The sequence below is a fragment of the Macaca thibetana genome, chromosome 9 (assembly GCF_024542745.1).
Source record: "Macaca thibetana thibetana isolate TM-01 chromosome 9, ASM2454274v1, whole genome shotgun sequence".
In the NCBI taxonomy this organism is placed as follows: Eukaryota; Metazoa; Chordata; class Mammalia; order Primates; family Cercopithecidae; genus Macaca; species Macaca thibetana.
Window position 1 is genome coordinate 58,616,996 of NC_065586.1, and position 17,221 is coordinate 58,634,216.

The window sequence follows — 17,221 nt, forward strand, 5'->3', positions numbered from 1 at the left end:
ATATACAATACATACATATATTATACATATATGTAGTATATATAATATATGTATTATATATGTATAATATATTTTTAATTAAAAACAGAGGTGCCTGATTTGGCTGTGTCAGACATATGAATTAGGATTTCAGTCGCTTTTTGTATTTTCTTTTAAACAAATGTTATTAAGAAGAAAATTTCATAAGTTTACTTCTTTCTTTATGCCCACATTCTCTCACAGAGAACTAGAGCTTGGTTACACAAACACAACCACCACCTAAGGATCAAATAAATGTGGCAGAAGACTAACAAAATAAAAATACAGTTAGCAAATAAATGTTGGCTGGGCACAGTGGCTCATGCCTATAATCCCAGCACCTTGGCAGGCCGAGGCGGAAGGATGTCTTGAGCCCAGGAGATCAAGACGAGCCTGGGCAACATCGCCAATCCTCATCTTTACAAAAAGTACAAAAATTAGCTGGGCACAGTGGTGAGCACCTGTAGTCCCAGCTACTTGGGCGACTGAGGTGAGAGGATCACTTGAACCCGGGAAGCGGAGGTTGCAGTGAGCCGAGGTGGCACCATTGCACTCCAGCCTTTGAGATCAGCCCATGGAAAGGCAAACCACCAGGTCCTATCCAATTTGTAGGACTAGGTGGTTTGCCTTTCCATGGGCTGATCTAAAGCTCAAATGCTTTAGCTGGGCCTCTACCAGCTTAAGAACTGAGGAAAACAGGTTCCATTTCAAGGGTTCATGGTATCCAAACAAGAGGAGCATAACTTTTCCTAACACGCATGTTTCGATTGTTTCTAAACTACATTTAGCCCAGGCAACATGGCAAAACCCCATCTCTACAAAAAATTTAAAAATTTAGCTGGGCATGGTGGCATACACTGTATTCCCAGTTACTTGGGAGGAGCGCTTGATCCCAAAAGGTCAAGGCTGCAGTAACCCTTGAGATAAAACCTTTTATTTCTTTTTTTTTCTTTTTTTTTGAGATAGAGTCTCACTCTGTCACCCAGGCTGGAGTGCAGTGGCGCGATCTCGTCTGCCTCCCAGGTTCAAGGGATTCTCCTGCCTCAGCCTCCAAATAGCTGGGATTACAGGTGCCCCCCACCATGCCTGGCTAATTTTTTTGTATATTTAGTAGAGATAGGGTTTCACCATGTTGGCCAGGCTGGTCTCGAACTCACGCGATTGGCCCACCTTGGCCTCTCAAAGTGCTGGGATTACAGGTATGAGCCATTGTGCCTGGCCAAAACCACCTTTTCTTTCTTCCTTTCATTATCTTTCAGATAGGATCTCACTCTATCACCGAGGCTGGAGTACAATCAAGGCTCACTGCAGCCTCTACCTCCCATACTCAAGTGATACTCCCACCTCAGCCTCCCAAGTAGCTGGGACTACAGATGTGCTTCACCAAGCCCGGCTAATTCTTTGATTTTTTTTTGTAGAGACAGGGGTCTCACTATGTTGCCCAGGCTAGTCTTGAACTACTGGGCTCAAGCAATCCTCCCACCCTGGCCTCCCAAGGTGCTGGGATTACAGGCAGGAGCTACCCTGCCCAGTCAAAACCACCTTTCTATCAACAATGATTAATGTTTTGTAACATGTATTAATAAAATTAACTGATATCAATATATCTGCTTACCCAAAAGAGAGAATAAACCCTCAAACTAGACATGAACGATAAATCACTTTCTGCTGCTCTACTTCGTTTTTAGTTTGGGAAGTAAATACAGTAGCTTTGAAACAAAGAAAAATCTTAACCAAAAACTTAGTGGTAGCAGCAATGTAAGGAGAATTCTGCCATATATTTATAAATACTATAGAAATAACATAAGTCCCAAGAAATCAGAGTATTTTAAAAAGATACTGTATGAGACAAAATAAACATTCACCTACAAGACAGACAAGTAGACAATCAAAAATGACTTTAAATTGAAACAAGGGATTTAGGTCACATATTACAATAACTTCTTAAACGCACGGATTATCAGCCAGGCATGGTGTCTCACGCCTGTAATCTCAGCACTTTGGGAGGCCAAAGCAGGTGGATCACCTGAGGTCAGGAGTTCAAGACTAGCCCGGCCAACATGGTGAAACCCCGTCTCTACTAAAAATACAAAAATTAGCTGGGCATGGTGGCATGTGCCTGTAATCCCAGCTACTTGGGAGTCTGAGGCAGAAGAATCACTTGAACCCAGGAGGCAGAGGTTGCAGTGAGCCAAGATTGTGCCATTGCACTCCAGCCTGGGCAACAACAGCAAGACTCCATCTCAAAAAAAAAAAAAAAAGCATAGATTATCACCATTAAAATAAGAAGTCTAGCTGGGCGCAGTGGCTCACGCCTCTAATCCCAGCACGTGGGGAGGCGGAGGCGGGCGCATCACTTGAGGTCAGGAGTTTGAGACCAGCCTGGCCAAAATGGTGAAACCCTGTCTCTATTAAAAATACAAAAATTAGCCGGATGTGGTGGCAGGCTCCTGTAATCCCAGCTACTTGGGAGGCTGAGGCAGAAGAATCACTTGAACCCAGGAGGCAGAGGTTGCAGTGAGCCGAGACTGTGCCACTGCACTCCAGCCTGCACTCCAGCCTGAGCAACAGAGCTAGATTCTGTCTCAAAAAAATAAGAAGTCTGTAGATTCTTCTTTGAAAATAGTAATAAAGAGAAAAATATACAATGGCCTTCCGCAGATTTCTGAAATATATATGACCCTGCCTGGACGAAGGACGATTAATATTATCCTTCCTGGTCCCTTCAGGCACCAACCAATTAGCAATTAGAGCTTAAAAACAAACCACATGATTGTTCCATTAAATTCTTGGCCAATCAGTGAGGAAGTCCTCAACACAAAGCAATACAATATATACATTTTATACAATATATACAAAAGCCTGCTCTAAGGCAAAACATTCAATTCTATCAAACTTCACTCAGAACTTCTGTCCACATAAAACTTCAGCAAAACTGTAAAAGACAAAAGGACAGTAGTGAGAATGCATGAACATTACTCATTTGCTTACCTGGTCTTTCTCATGGGGTAGAAGGCTGACAGGTGGGAGCGACGATGGGAAAGCACTGGGATACTGAGGTGCCCCTTTGCCATCTAAGCTCCCATAATTGACCCTGTACTGCGGTCCATCTTTCAGTAACCTCCCATTATTCACAGCGCGTTTGGCCCCCAGTCGCAGCCGCTGCTGAAAGGCTGGGTTGTTGGTGGTGCTCGTGAGATCACTTTGACTTCTGAGATACTTCTCTATGTTCTTCAGGGAGGAGCCATTTGGCTCCTCAAGTCCTTCAATTGCTCTCTTTAAAAGTTTATTCCAATCCACATTGCGGAGATCGTTACATGATCCTCTAGACCCCTTGGTTGACTTAGGAAAAGTGCCTGGTTTAACTGATGAAAAGCGCCCAGGGTTGTCTGGGTCCTTATAGGAGGCAAGGCCTTTGTTGGTGACTTTGAGAACTGAGCCATCCTGAACACTGAGTTCCAGCTGTTCAGAGACTGTCTTCTTATCCAACCCATGGGAAGTACTGACCGCATGGCAGATTCTCTCTTCAGAGGGCCTTTGCTTTTGCTTTTTTATTTTCTGTATAGCTTCAAGAATCCACTCTGTATAAAGTGGGTTTGCAAGTTTTACCATGGTTGACAAATGACTTCTTCAACACAAAAGTTACCCATAGAGGTTCTCTTTGTATTTAACAGAACTTGCACATTTGAAAGTCATTTACAATTCAACAAATGAACAGAGTATTCCAGACTGTATTAAGCAACATCTTACAAACATCCATCCTTAAGAGCTTCAAAAGCAGACAAACAGGCAATGTTGATGGTTGTCTTATTTTACCAACAGGAAAGACTGCATTCGGGTGAAGAACATCTTTAACTGGGAAATCAAGACCTTAAAGGATAAAAAGAGGGGAAAGACTCTTAATAATGAAGCTCACACAAATAAACTAAAAGATTCTTTAGCATGACTTTTTCAGACACAGAATGACCACAGAAGTAATGACAGGCAGGTATTACATAACACAGCCATAGTGACTATATTTTTCAACAAGAAATTGGGTCACAGTCTGAGAAGAAATTGTTTTTAGAATGTTTCACTTCTCTATATGAAGTCATTTATGAAGTATAATCACATCTAAATTACACATTTAATTATCTTTATTGAAATTAACAAAATTATATGAAAGTGGTTCAAGGTATATGTCTTCCATAAACATAAAATACACATGAAAGAATAAATCTATGATATAAAAAATTTGATGAAAGTACATTAAACTTATTTCAAGAAATCCTGAACTTAAAAAAAAAGAGTAAATAATCCTGCTTTCAGCTAGGTATTGTATTTCCCAAGTCTCATACTAAAAAAACTTCCCTTCTAGCTACTTCTATGGAATCACCTCCCCCATCCCTTTAACAGAGGTCTATGATACCCTCCAACCCACAAGTTGGAAAATTGAAAATAATATAGTAACATAACCCTTCACCTTTAAGTAGTAGAGCATTCTAATTATCTTAATACCCAGTTAGCTCATTAAACAGCTCAATACAAAGAAGGTATATACACATCTGATTTCAGGTGGACAGTGGTATTTGTTCTGAGAGATGCCTGGTATATACGAAAACCACCCTAGATCTCCAATCTGGTATTAAGTACATCTACAAAGAGCATACAAGGAGAAAGAGCCTTGGCCTGGGAATTGGGCCAAACCTGAGCTCTAATCTTGGTCTCCAATGATAACACCCACTTCTTAATTCTTTTTATAGTTTAAACTGTACAGAGTGTGCTCATATATAACTTGTCACTTAAACTGCAGAACAACTCTGTGGGTAAACTGAGGCTCGGGAGAAGATGGAATTCACCCAAGGTAAGAGTCAAAACAGATTTAAGGGTCAAACACCATTAATGTTTTTTTTTTTTTTTTTTTTTAAGACAGAGTATCACTCTGTCGCCCAGGCTGGAATGCAGTAGTGCAATCTCAGCTCACTGCAATCTCTGCCTTCTGGGTTCAAGTGATTCTCCTGCCTCAGCCTCCCAAGTGGCTGGGATTACAGGCATGTGCCACCACGCCCAGCTAATTTTTGCATTTTTAGTACAGACGGAGTCTTGCCATTTTGGCCAGGTTGGTCTCAAACTCCTGACCTCAGATGATCTGCCCTCCTCAGCCTCTCAAAAATGCTAGGATTACAGGCGTGAGCCACTGCGCCCAGCCAATTCTAAAATCCAACTAAGTCCATCACTCTTCTCCCCTGAGCCACAACTGCCTGCTCTAGCTAGTTCTGTCTCTGCAAAGAGACCAACATGGGTCTGAACCCCAGCTCTACCACAATGTCCAGTGGAGAAAGCGTCCGTCACTTTACTTGTAGATAATACTGGTATATCCCTTACAGGATTATTGAGAGGATTAAATGAACACATGATCTAATATTCAATATATAGTAGTTATCACTTTCATCAAATGCAACGTCTACATACTTTGAAAATTTTCTAATAAAATACAAAATTAAAGTTATCTCTGATTATTTATTTAGACAGAATATACCTAAAAGGAGAAAACAATATCTTTCCTTAAAAACTTTAGCCAGACATACTGAAGAATATAGTATTTGCTCTCAGAGATCCTGGAATGTTGCTGAAAAACAACTGGGTCATCGAACTATACTTGTTCAAACGGTACAGTTTTAAATGCCAACCGAAAATGCCACCTTGAAGGAGGCGGTTTAAACAAGATTGTCCCCTCTGTGATCAGTAAGCTGTAAATTCACTCTACTCATTTTCCCCTCAGATTCAGAAACTTGGGGCTGAAAAGACCTTAGAGGTCATCCAGTCCAACCTCTAGTTATCCAATAAAAGATCCCTGCCCAATATCCCAAATAGATGGGCAATGAGTCTTTACATTTTTAAAATACTTCCAGTGATTGATAATTTGTCACTTTTTGAGGCAGATCACCCCACTGTTGCACAGCTGTAGCTATATTTCTTGCTCAGAGAAGCAAAAATCTGCCACTCCGTAACTTCTACCCACTAGTCCTATTCCCTGGAACGATCCCAAGACAATTATTAGTATTTCTTCAATATGAGAGGCCTTCAGATGTCCGAAAACAAGTACCTTTTGAAAACCACTAACAACAAAACCCCGTGCTACCTCCAGCCATAACTTAGACCACTCATATCCCAGTTCCTTAACCCTTCCACATATCACATGGTTTCAAAGCACCACCTTCTCTTGGTTGCTCACTAGTTTGGCTAATGGCCATCTTAAAATATGGCAGTTCAGGTGTTATCCAATTATAAATGCAACCCAAATTACAGGAACTTCCTCAATACCCCTGCCACACAAGTGGCCATGCTGAGCATGCAGTCCAACTAAAAATCCCAGATCTTTTTTCAAAAAGTGCTGTCAAGTTGAGTCTTTCCACTCCTTTCCTTTTGCAAATTGAAATGCTGGTATTTAACGTTTATTACAGTTCAATTTCATCTAGTTGATTTAAGTCTATCTTCCAACCTGCTAAAGATTGTTTTGAATCTTGATTCTGTCATCTATGTCATCTACAAATCTAATAAGTACTCCCTTTTGTTTCATTATATAAACCCTTGACAAAAATGTTAGACTTGGAACACAGTGTGTTTAGGAATGAAATCACTGGCTTTCACAGTGCAACCACTTTCAGGATAGAACACAGGAATCATTCTCTGTCAGTCAGTTGAGAACAGGAAATTGAGCTTTCCAAAGTAAAATGGTTTCGGGCAAAATTTCATTAGAAGATATTTCACTATATCCAAGTAATTATTTAATCTTTCATCATTTATTCAGGATGAATCACAACTAATTTGATTGCACAAAATACAACTGCAGAAAGTAGAAGAGGTCACAGGAAAAGTGTCCAATATTGCCAAGTTGCTTTTAGGTGTTTTGGTTACACAAGCAAATGAACATACATTAAAACAAAATGCGTAGCCGGGCGTGGTGACTCACACCTGTAATCCCAGCAGTTTGGTAGGCCGAAGCGGGTGGATCGCCTGAGGTCAGGAGTTCAAGACCAGCCTGGCCAACATGGTGAAACCCCATCTCTACTAAAAATACAAGAAATTAGCTAAGCGTGGTGGCATGTGCCTGTAATCCCGGCTACTCAGGAGGCTGAGGCAGGAGAATCGTTTGAACCCAGGAGGCAGAGGTTGCAGTGAGCCGAGATTGCACCATTGCACTCTAGCCTGGGCAACAAGAGCAAAACTCTATCTCAAAAACAAAAAACAACAAAAAAAAAAAATGTGTTTCATACCTAATAGATAGCCAAAATACACCTTCATGACAAGCTTTTACTACAATCCTTTTTGTTTTCTTTGTTTCTTTTTTGAGACAATCTTGCTCTTCTCACCCAGGCTAGAGTGCAATGGCATGATCTCGGCTCACTGCAATCTCCACCTCCTGGGTTCAAGCAATTCTCCCGCCTCAACCTCCCAAGTAGCTGGGATTACAGGCGCCCGCCACCACCCCCAGCTAATTTTTGTATTTTTAGTATAGAGGGGGTTTCGCCATGTTGGTCAGGCTGGACTCAAACTCTTGATCTCATGATCCGCGCACCTCAGCCTCCCAAAGTGCTAGGATTACAGATGTGAGCCACCGCGCCCGGCCCACAATCTTTACCCACAATCATTTATATCCATAAAACAATCGTTTATATCCATTACCAACACGTTTCAATAAGACTGTCATTTTATACGTTAAACATGTAATAAAATAAGGGAAAGTACCAGAATTGGAACTTCAAACGTTTTAACAGTCCATGACAAAAATGGAGATTATCCAGGTCTTCAGGCAAATCTGCCAAAAGAAAAAAGGAAATGTTCATGTGGACATAAGGACATCCTTAAACTCAGCAACCATCCATGTATCTCCACAACTATTGAAGACAAACAGCTCCAATGAGTTATTATACTACATTTGGTAATACAATAATTTTTTCACACCACTGAAGGATTCTCATAAATATGGAACTTGAGACAGAAAATGAAGCCCCAAGGACCCAGCCAAGTGCCTAAAGAAGTAAATTTCATCCATAAGCCCAGATCTGTTCAAATTTTAAAAATCAAGTTTGTGACAGATTCCTAAGAAAGAATCTCATCATGGAAAAACGAAAACAAAAACAAAACCCACTACTACTCAAATAGCCAAACAGATAGAACATTTATCGGAAAAAAAGATAGTCAAAAGTTGTTTTAAGGTCAGCATTCACTGTTTGTCCCAAAGGCCACCAGGCACATAGGTACTGAATGGACTACCCAGATATGACCAATAAGCTCACCTACAAGAAAAATGTACCAGTTTACATAATAGTAAATATGTATTGACACAAGTCACATTTTAGTACAGCACTGATTATTTTTACTTGAAAAGCAAAAAATAAATTTAAAAGAACAACTGTGAATAACTGCATTTTGATCTTATGTAAAACAATCAAGCAACCTTGGATCCTCCTTCTCCCCTCCCCCAGCCACAACAGACACCCCACTCCTCAATTTAATCTCAAAATTAGCTCTCATCTGACACCAACCAACAGAGTTAATTAGGCAGAAGCAGATGTAACTCAGCAGCTCTTTGCTACAAGCAGAATCACAGTGTTTAAAAAAAAATACACAGCTAGGAGAGGAACAAAATCAGAAGTCTCTTATCTGTAGCCAATTCTCAACTAAACACATGTATATTATCCACTTTGTATATTATCCACTGCAAATTTTTTAATCTTAGGCTGATTTGTTTCCAACATCCCACTGGCCCCACTGTAAATTCGTATAAGCAAGAGAATAGATTGAAAACCAATTTCATTTCAGCCTAAGTAGTATCTAACTGGAAAGACAAATCCACAGGAAAAAAAAAATGTATAATTCATTCAAAAGCCAAATAGAAATCATTTTTTTTTTCCTGATTTGGAATTATCCACACCATTTCTCTTTTTCAGAGCACGGGGATTTGTTTCACATAGAGATAGGACATTCTATCACAAGCTAAAACCCTAAAATCATTATTCTCTTTTCATTTTTCTATAAAAACTTGAGAGTTGGACTAAAAGGCTATCAAAAAGGTAGCAAATCATCCTAAATTAATTCTGGTGATTTATGCTACATCGAATTAAATTATTCTATTTTCTAAGGTTGTGAATCATTTTATTTTTAACTACAAAATATCAGTAAATTATATGGTTGCATCATACGGTCTTATAATATAACACTATTTACATCATTCATTACAAATATTCTAAACATATCTAGAGAAATGCTTAGTCCAGCACTGAGCTTTTAGTTTCACTGGTATTACATAAACATCAACACTACTCAGAAATATTCATGTCAGCATAAGAAGAGTCAAAATATCCTGGATCATAAGTATTATGCGAGGCCCCCTCTAAGCTTTTACTAAAGCTGTGTGTGTTGTTTCAAAACCAGTGTCATAACACTCAAGTCATGAGTTTATGGATGAGCCAAAAAACAGTGGTAGAAAAAACAAAGATTAATAATAGAGTTTACACTTTTGTCATCCTGAGTTTTACTTGCTAACAGTTATTTTTAACTCTTTTACTTTCATAAGCTCCTGGCTTTTTCTTTCTTTTTTTTTTTTCCCAAAGGGATCACCGTCGGAAAACCTGGATTTTTTCAAAGCTGATTTTGTAACTGAGTAAGCGTCCACAAATCTAAGCAGTATCTTCCGAAACAGAACAGAACTGTTTAGGGGAAGGAACTCGGACTTATTTTTCTTCTATCAGCACCCAGCTCAGGTTATTGGCAGAGTTGCTCAATATAGTGTCCTTGGTTAACAAATATCTGTTGTCTGACAACATCAAACACCATCCATATGGTGATATTTGTTATCTTTCAAATCCTGGATGCATCTATTTCCTCTGAAATCAATGCTTCAGGCCCAAAACATGTGAACTGGGAGGTGAGGTTATAAATACTAATCAAAGAAAAATCAACAAATATTTAGTGAGCTGATGTTCCCTGCATGCAGCCCTGTGGTAAGTACTATGCAGAATACAAAGCAAAGCTAGAGACAGAACATACAAGAAGCAATTAAGAAATAACAAAGCACTGTTTGGCGGTTCCTCAAAAAGTTAAACACAGAACTACCATATGGTTCTGTAATTCCATTTCTAGGTATAGACTCAAAAGAATTGAAAACAGATACTCAAATAAGTACACATACACTCATGTTCATAACAAAACTATTCACAATAGCCAAAAGGTGTAAACAGCCCAAATGTCCATCAACAGATGAACAGATAAACAAAATGTGGTATATCCATACGCTAGAATACTATACAACTATAAAAGGCAACGAAGTTTCGATACATGCGACTACAATGTGGACGGACCTCAAACACATTATGTTGTGAAAGATGCCAGACACAAAAGGCCACACATCATATAATTTAATTCATATGAAACATCCATAAATCCACAGACAAAACATAGATTGGTGGTGTCTCAGGGACATATCTAGAGAAACTGCTTAATGGCTAAGGGATTTTATTTGGGATCAATAGAAATGTTTTGGAACTTGATAGCGGCAGTGGTGACACAACACTGAATGTACTAAATGCCAGTGATTTGTTCACTTTTTAATTTTTTTTCATTTTATGTTATGTGAGCTTCACCTCAAGTTGTTTAAAAAAAAAAAAGAAATAACAAAGCACTGAACTATAATAATAATAATACCAACCATTTCCTGACATGTACTGTGGTCCAGGTACTTTACATAGATTATCAGTAAACCTTAAAACAACGTGTAAGGTACCATTGTTGTTTTTACAAAAGGAAAACAGGCTTGACTTAGCCAAGATCTCAGAGTTATTAAGTCATGAAGGATTTTAATTCAGATGCCAAAGCCCAAACTCTTTCTGTCTCTCCAGCGGTTTTCAAACTAGGCTCTTTGGATCTCTTGTGACAAGGAATTACCTCGGGTATTACCTTCAGGTGCCCCCTTGTGGGTTAAACTTGGGGCCATCACAGCACCTTGAATCCAACAGTGCAGCTCCACTTTAACTGTTTTATGTATATTGGTCTTCCCTGGAAGATTTGCTTTAAAGAAAGTGTTCCTCTGATTACAGAAGGAAGAAGTCTAGAAACAACAGTGACTATACTACCTTGCTGAAACCATGTGAAGGATGGATGAACATCTCTTGGATGGATGGGACTGAAAACTGGACCTTGAAAGATAATGCTGAGCTTGGATAAGTGCCCCACCATCCCTCTGCCCAAATTCAAATCCTTCATGGCGCAGTGCAAACAACTTCTCAAAAGCCCAAACATCTTTGTCTAACAGGAAACTTTTAGCTTTTTTACTGTTTTGACATTCATTTCCCACTCTGTATTATGCTTACTTGTATATTAACCTTGTCACCCCTACTAGACTGTAAAATTCTTAAAAACAGGATTCATGCTTGATTCATCTTTGTATACCCTAAGATTTCCCAAGACTACAACTTGATAAGAGGGGTTCAATGCCTATTTGCTAAATAAATGTATCAAGGAATGAATGACGGAAATCAAAGTGAAATAACAGAAGCTAAGAATGAGCTGTCAAACAAAAGGGACACCAAGTCAGTGTGCCTGACTAGAACACGTATATGCTGAAAAGGGATAAAGAAATTCAGTTGGGCCAGGCACAATGGCTCACGCCTCTAATCCCAGCACTTTGGGAGGTCAAGGCAGGAGGATTACTTGAGGTAGGAGCTCCAGACAAGCATAGGCAACATAGCAAGACCCCACCTCTATAAAAATAAAAAATTAGCTGGGTGTGGTGATGTACACCTGTAGACCCAGCTACTCGGGAGACTGAGGCAAGAGGATCTCTTGAGCTGCCCAGGAGGTTGAGACTACAGTGGGCTATGATTGTGCCAATGCTCTCCAGCCTAGGCAATAGAGCTAGACTCTGTCTCTAAAAAAGACAAATATAATTAAAAAATAAAAAACATTAATAGGCCAGGTGTGGTGGCTCACATCTGTAATCCCAGCACTTTGGGAGGCTGTGGCAGGCAGATCACAAGGTCAGGAGATTGGGACCATCCTGGCCAACATGGTGAAACCCTGTCTCTACTAAAATACAAAAAATTAGCCAGGCGTGGTGGTGCGTGCCTGTGGTCCCAGCTACTCGGGAGGCTGAGGCAGGAGAATCGCTTGAACCCGGGAGGCAGAGGTTGCAGTGAGCCGAGATCGCGCCACTGCACTCCAGCCTGGCAACAGAGCCAGAATCCGTCTCAAAAAAAGTAAAACAGAAAGTTGGCTGTCAACAAAGTCAAGCTGTGGTGTGTGAATGTGACAGATGAATAGGAAGCCACTGCAGGAGCAGGTGACACCATAATGCACAGTGAAGGGCATGCACATACACACACAAACCTGTTGAATGTTTGAATCACTCTGGCAATAGTATCCATCTACTCTGGAGGGAAGAGTGTTTGAAAGAAAAAACAAAAGCAACCAGTATTTCACCTCTCCAAACATCAATCTTGTTCAACTTATATTTATGAGCCTAACTCAGCAGCAAGCCCAGAACAGGCACTCAATAAAACGTTAGTTGAACTGAATATTTAATTCCCCATCTTTTTAGAGTAACACTAAGTTCTTTCCCACTACTCATTAACAAAGAGAGTTTTCAATTCATAAGCTAATAATGTTTTCCAAGGATTTCTAAGAGGCTAAATCACCATAAAAATTATCATTTCAACTAATACATATTATATTAATTGGAAGTTTAATTTTTCATGTCATGCTCTCCTAGTTGACAATATCCTTGTTATGTCATTAAACTATAATTGTATAAATGTGCTTCAACAAACAATAACTGAACCATCAATAAACTATTATGGCTTCCATAATCTCTAGCAAAGATTAGTTTCAACATCATCATCATAAATTAGTAGAGACAGTTCCCAAATCTCCTGGTGAAACCCATGAATTAGGTTTGCATAGTCATCCCTGCATTTAAGTGCTCAATAGTTTCAGTCTCTAAAATTTAATCACACTGTTAGGAACCTCACAGGAAATTTGATCCCTTGTAAAACAGAGGAATTTAGAGACAAGATGAAAAGTCATTTGAAGTCATCAGGCCTTTGGAGCCAGGGTACACTGATTAGTAATGATGTATTGTAACTAAGCACTTTCACTTAAGAAATAATCAACTAAATTTAGAGTGTCTTTTTTTGGCATTTAAAAATTCCTATTCCATCCTAGATTTCTCCCTAATTACATATTAGCTTTAGCTGGTTTTTGATGACAAAGACTGAGAATAATGTATTAAGAAAAAAACGTGATTTGTTTTTTTTTTTTTTTTTTTTTGAGGCGGAGTCTCACCCAGTTGCCCAGGCTGGAGTGCAATGGTGCGATCTCGGCTCACTGCAACCTCCGCCTCTCAGATTCAAACGATTCTCCCGCCTCAGCCTCCTGAGTAGCTAGGATTACAGGCACACACCACCATGCCATTGTTTCATCATTATTATTATTATTATTATTTTTTTTTTTTTTAGTAGAGATGGAGTTTTACCATGTTGGCCAGGCTGGTCTCAAACTCCTGACCTTGTGATCCACCCGCCTCGGCCTCCCAAAGTGCTGGGATTACAGGCGTGAGCCATCGCGCTGGGCCAAAAAATGTGATTTTTAAAAAACTTTTAAAAATAGAGATACAAGGCCAGGCTCGGTGGCTCATGCCTATAATGCCAGCACTTTGGCAGGCCGAGGCAGGTAGATCACCTGAAATAGGAGTTTGAGACCAGCCTGGCCAACATGGTGAAACCCCATCTCTACTAAATACAAAAAATTAGCCAGGCGTGGCAGCGCATGCCTGTAATCCCAGCTCTTTGGGAGGCTGAGGCAGGAGAACTGCTTGAACCCAGGAGGCGGAGGTTGCAGTGAGTCCAGATTACGCCATTGCACTCCAGCCTGGCCAACGAGAGCAAAACTCCATCTCAACAAAATAAATAAGATAAAATAAAGATACCAAAAAATCTAAATAAATAAATAAAAATAGAGGCGGGGGTCTCACTATGTTACCCAGGCATGTCTTGAACTCCAAGGCTCAAGGGATCCTTTCACTGTAGCCTCCCAAAGTACTGGGATTACAGGCATAAGCCACTGCACCTGGCTGAGAAAAATTTTACATCTTAACTTTTTTATGATTCTTTTGAAATAGATTATTGCAGGATTCTTTGTTAACTGTATTACAGATGTCTTCAGACCAGATATCCAGACACCCTGAAAAATTCAGGTTCCCTTTTGAGAGTTTCATAAATATTATGGCTCTACTCTAAAAAATAAGCACATGTACCCATATGCACTGGCATACATTTTCAAGGGTTAACAGACCTTCTGTCATCCATCCATGGACCACTTAAGGTCCAGTGGCTATATACAGAGAGGTATTTTATCCAGTTTCACAATAGTTAGCTTCGTGCTTTACTTAAGGCATGTTACATCAAGAGTAAGAAAGTTATTCTTGGCCAGGCGCGGTGGCTCAAGCCTATAATCTCAGCACTTTGGGAGGCCGAGACGGGCGGATCACGAGGTCAGGAGATCGAGACCATCCTGGCGAACACAGTGAAAGCCCGTCTCTACTAAAAAAATACAAAAAACTAGCCGGGCGCGGTGGCGGGCGCCTGTAGTCCCAGCTACTCCGGAGGCTGAGGCAGGAGAATGGCGTAAACCCAGGAGGCGGAGCTTGCAGTGAGCTGAGATCCCGCCACTGCACTCCAGCCTGGGCAACAGAGCCAGACTCCGTCTCAAAAAAAAAAAAAAAAAAAAAAAGAAAGTTATTCTTTTTGGTTTTGGATGTTATCAAAAAACAGGTTTCTGACATTTTAATCAACAAGTAGGTGTGCTGTGATGGGAAGTATCAGAGTCAGGGATCCAGTCCCCATTCTGCTAGCTACCTAGGCTAGAGGATATTGAACATGTTACTAAGTCAATCTAAGTCTCCGTTTTCTCTTCTGTAAAAATGAGAATACTTCTCTGTTTTACAGAACCGTTAAGAGGAATCACTGAGATAACAAATATGAAAGAAGCAAGGATGATGGCAGACACATAGCAGGAACACAATAAATGCTAGCTCATAAAAGGAAAAAGGGCAATACAGTCAGCTGGAGACCTGTAAAATCTAATCTGGCTGAACTTCTGTCTATATGACCATTTTCTCCTAAGAGACAGGAGAAGTCAGCACCTGGCTCTTAGTTATAGCTGCAGAGAAGTAAAAATTCAAGACAGAGAATAGAAGAAAGTGAAGGAAAGCAAAAACAGATTGTAATGGTGAGGCTAGGGTCAAGAAGAGTGTATTTTACTCATAGTTATACATTATTTAAGGGCAACAAAGCTTTTAAAAGATAGTACTGCATAGGAGAATATCTTCTTGACCTCAGGGTAGGAAAAGTCTTAAAACAAGACACAAAAGGCACTAACCATAAAGACCAATAAATTTGACTCCATTAAAATTAAGAACTTCTGTTCATTAAAAGACACCATAAAGAGAGTGAAAAGGCAAGCCACAGCATTTGCAACATACACACATGACAAAGGACTTGTATTCACAGTAAATAAAGAACTTCTAAATAGCAATAAAAGATACAAGGCCCAACTCTTAAAAACAGGGTGGAAAAGACTTGAACAGAACTTTATAAATGAGGCTATCTAAATGGCTAAAAAAGTATATGAAGAGCTGGCCGGACGCAGAGGGCTCACTCCTGTAATCCCAGCACTTTGGGAGGCTGAGGCAGGCAACTGAGATCAGGAGTTCGAAAACAGCCTGCCCAACATGGCAAAACCCCACCTCTACTAAAAGTACAAAAAATTAGCCAGTTGTGGTAACAGGCACCTGTAATCCCAGCTACTTGGGAGGCTGAGGCAGGAGAATCGCTTGAACCTGGGAGGCAGAGGTTGCAGTGAGCCAAGATCACGCCACTGCACTTCAATCTGGGAGACAAAAGCGAAACTCCATCTCAAAAAAAAAAAAAAAAAAAAAAAAAAAAAAAAATATATATATATATATATATATATATGAAGAGTTGTGCAATCTGATTACTAATCAGGTAAGTGCAAAATTTACCATACTGGCTAAAATTTTAAAAGCTAAAAAGGCTGAGACTGGAGAGGGTGAGAAGCAAGGGAATTCATATATTGCTGGAAGGAGTGTAACCTGGTATAATACTTTGAAGAGTTTGGTACTTAGTAAAGATGAAGACAGGCATACCTATCTATGACTAGGGTGACCATACAATTCATCATCTAAACCTAGATACTTTTGAAAACTAAAAGTATAACTAAAAGTTACACTGGGAAAATAAGCAAAAGTCAGGACAAATGGTCACCCTAGCTATAAACCGGCAATTTCATTCCTAGGTGTATACCTTAGAAACCTGTGCACATGGGCACCAATGACAGGTATAGGAATGCTCATAGCAGCTTTGTTCACAATTACCCCAAACTTGAAACAACTCAAATATTCGGCAACAATGGAATGGATGATCCGAAAATTGGTGTATTCTCTTTCTGGGGTCTGCGGGAAGACAGGTATCAGAAGATGTGGGAGTCCTATTAAAAAAGGTGCTTAAAGGTGCTTTGGAAATGCAAATTAAGGCATTACAGGGAAGAAATATTCCATCACCCCACTTCTCCCATCCATGCATCATTTACCATTCTGCAACAAAGACTGATCACCACAGTTCACACATCCCTACTTACATAAAATATTTATTTCTTTTTTTCTTTTTTTTTGAGACAGTCTTGCTCTGTCGCCAGGCTGGAGTGCAGTGGTGCAATCTCGGCTCACTGCAACCTCTGCCTCCCGGGTTCAAGTGATTCTCCTGCCTCAACCTCCCAAGTAGCCGAGACTACAGGTACCCACCATCACGTCCAGCTAATTTTTTGTATTTTTAGTAGAGACGGGGTTTCACCATGTTGGTCAGGATGGTCTTGATCTCTTGACCTCCTGATCTACCCACCTTGGTCTCCCAAAGTGTTGGGATTACAGACGTGAGCCACCGCACTCAGCCACATGAAACCATTTCTTTAATCCCAGCACTTTGGGAGGCCAAGGTGGGTGGATCACCTGAGGTCAGGAGTTTGAGACCAGCCTGGCCAACATGGCGAAACCCCACCTCTACTAAAAATATAAAAATTAGCTGGGCACATGTCTGTAATCCCAGCTACTTGGGAGGCTGAGGCAGGAGAATCACCTGAACCCGGGAGGTGG

The 17,221-nt window shown here is 40.1% G+C and overlaps 2 protein-coding genes across 9 annotated transcripts in view; one reads left to right on the forward strand and one right to left on the reverse strand.

Moving 5' to 3' along the window:
• KAT6B (lysine acetyltransferase 6B) overlaps positions 1-17,221 on the reverse strand; it is a 205,080-nt gene that overhangs the window by 184,160 nt on the left and 3,699 nt on the right. For 6 of the 8 annotated variants that reach the window (XM_050803325.1, XM_050803322.1, XM_050803318.1 and 3 more), the window contains exons 2-3: positions 7,747-7,816; positions 3,010-3,888 (exon numbers count right to left, since the gene is read on the reverse strand). In XM_050803325.1, the coding sequence (XP_050659282.1) occupies positions 3,010-3,630 (621 nt within the window). In that variant the 5' untranslated portion in view covers positions 3,631-3,888; positions 7,747-7,816. The remainder of the gene's footprint in view (positions 1-3,009; positions 3,889-7,746; positions 7,817-17,221) is intronic. The other 2 variants (XM_050803326.1, XM_050803320.1) reach the window with 1 other exon arrangement.
• Positions 1-17,221, forward strand: part of CAMK2G (calcium/calmodulin dependent protein kinase II gamma) — a 1,229,125-nt gene that overhangs the window by 182,689 nt on the left and 1,029,215 nt on the right. The gene's annotated exons all lie outside the window — the stretch shown is intronic.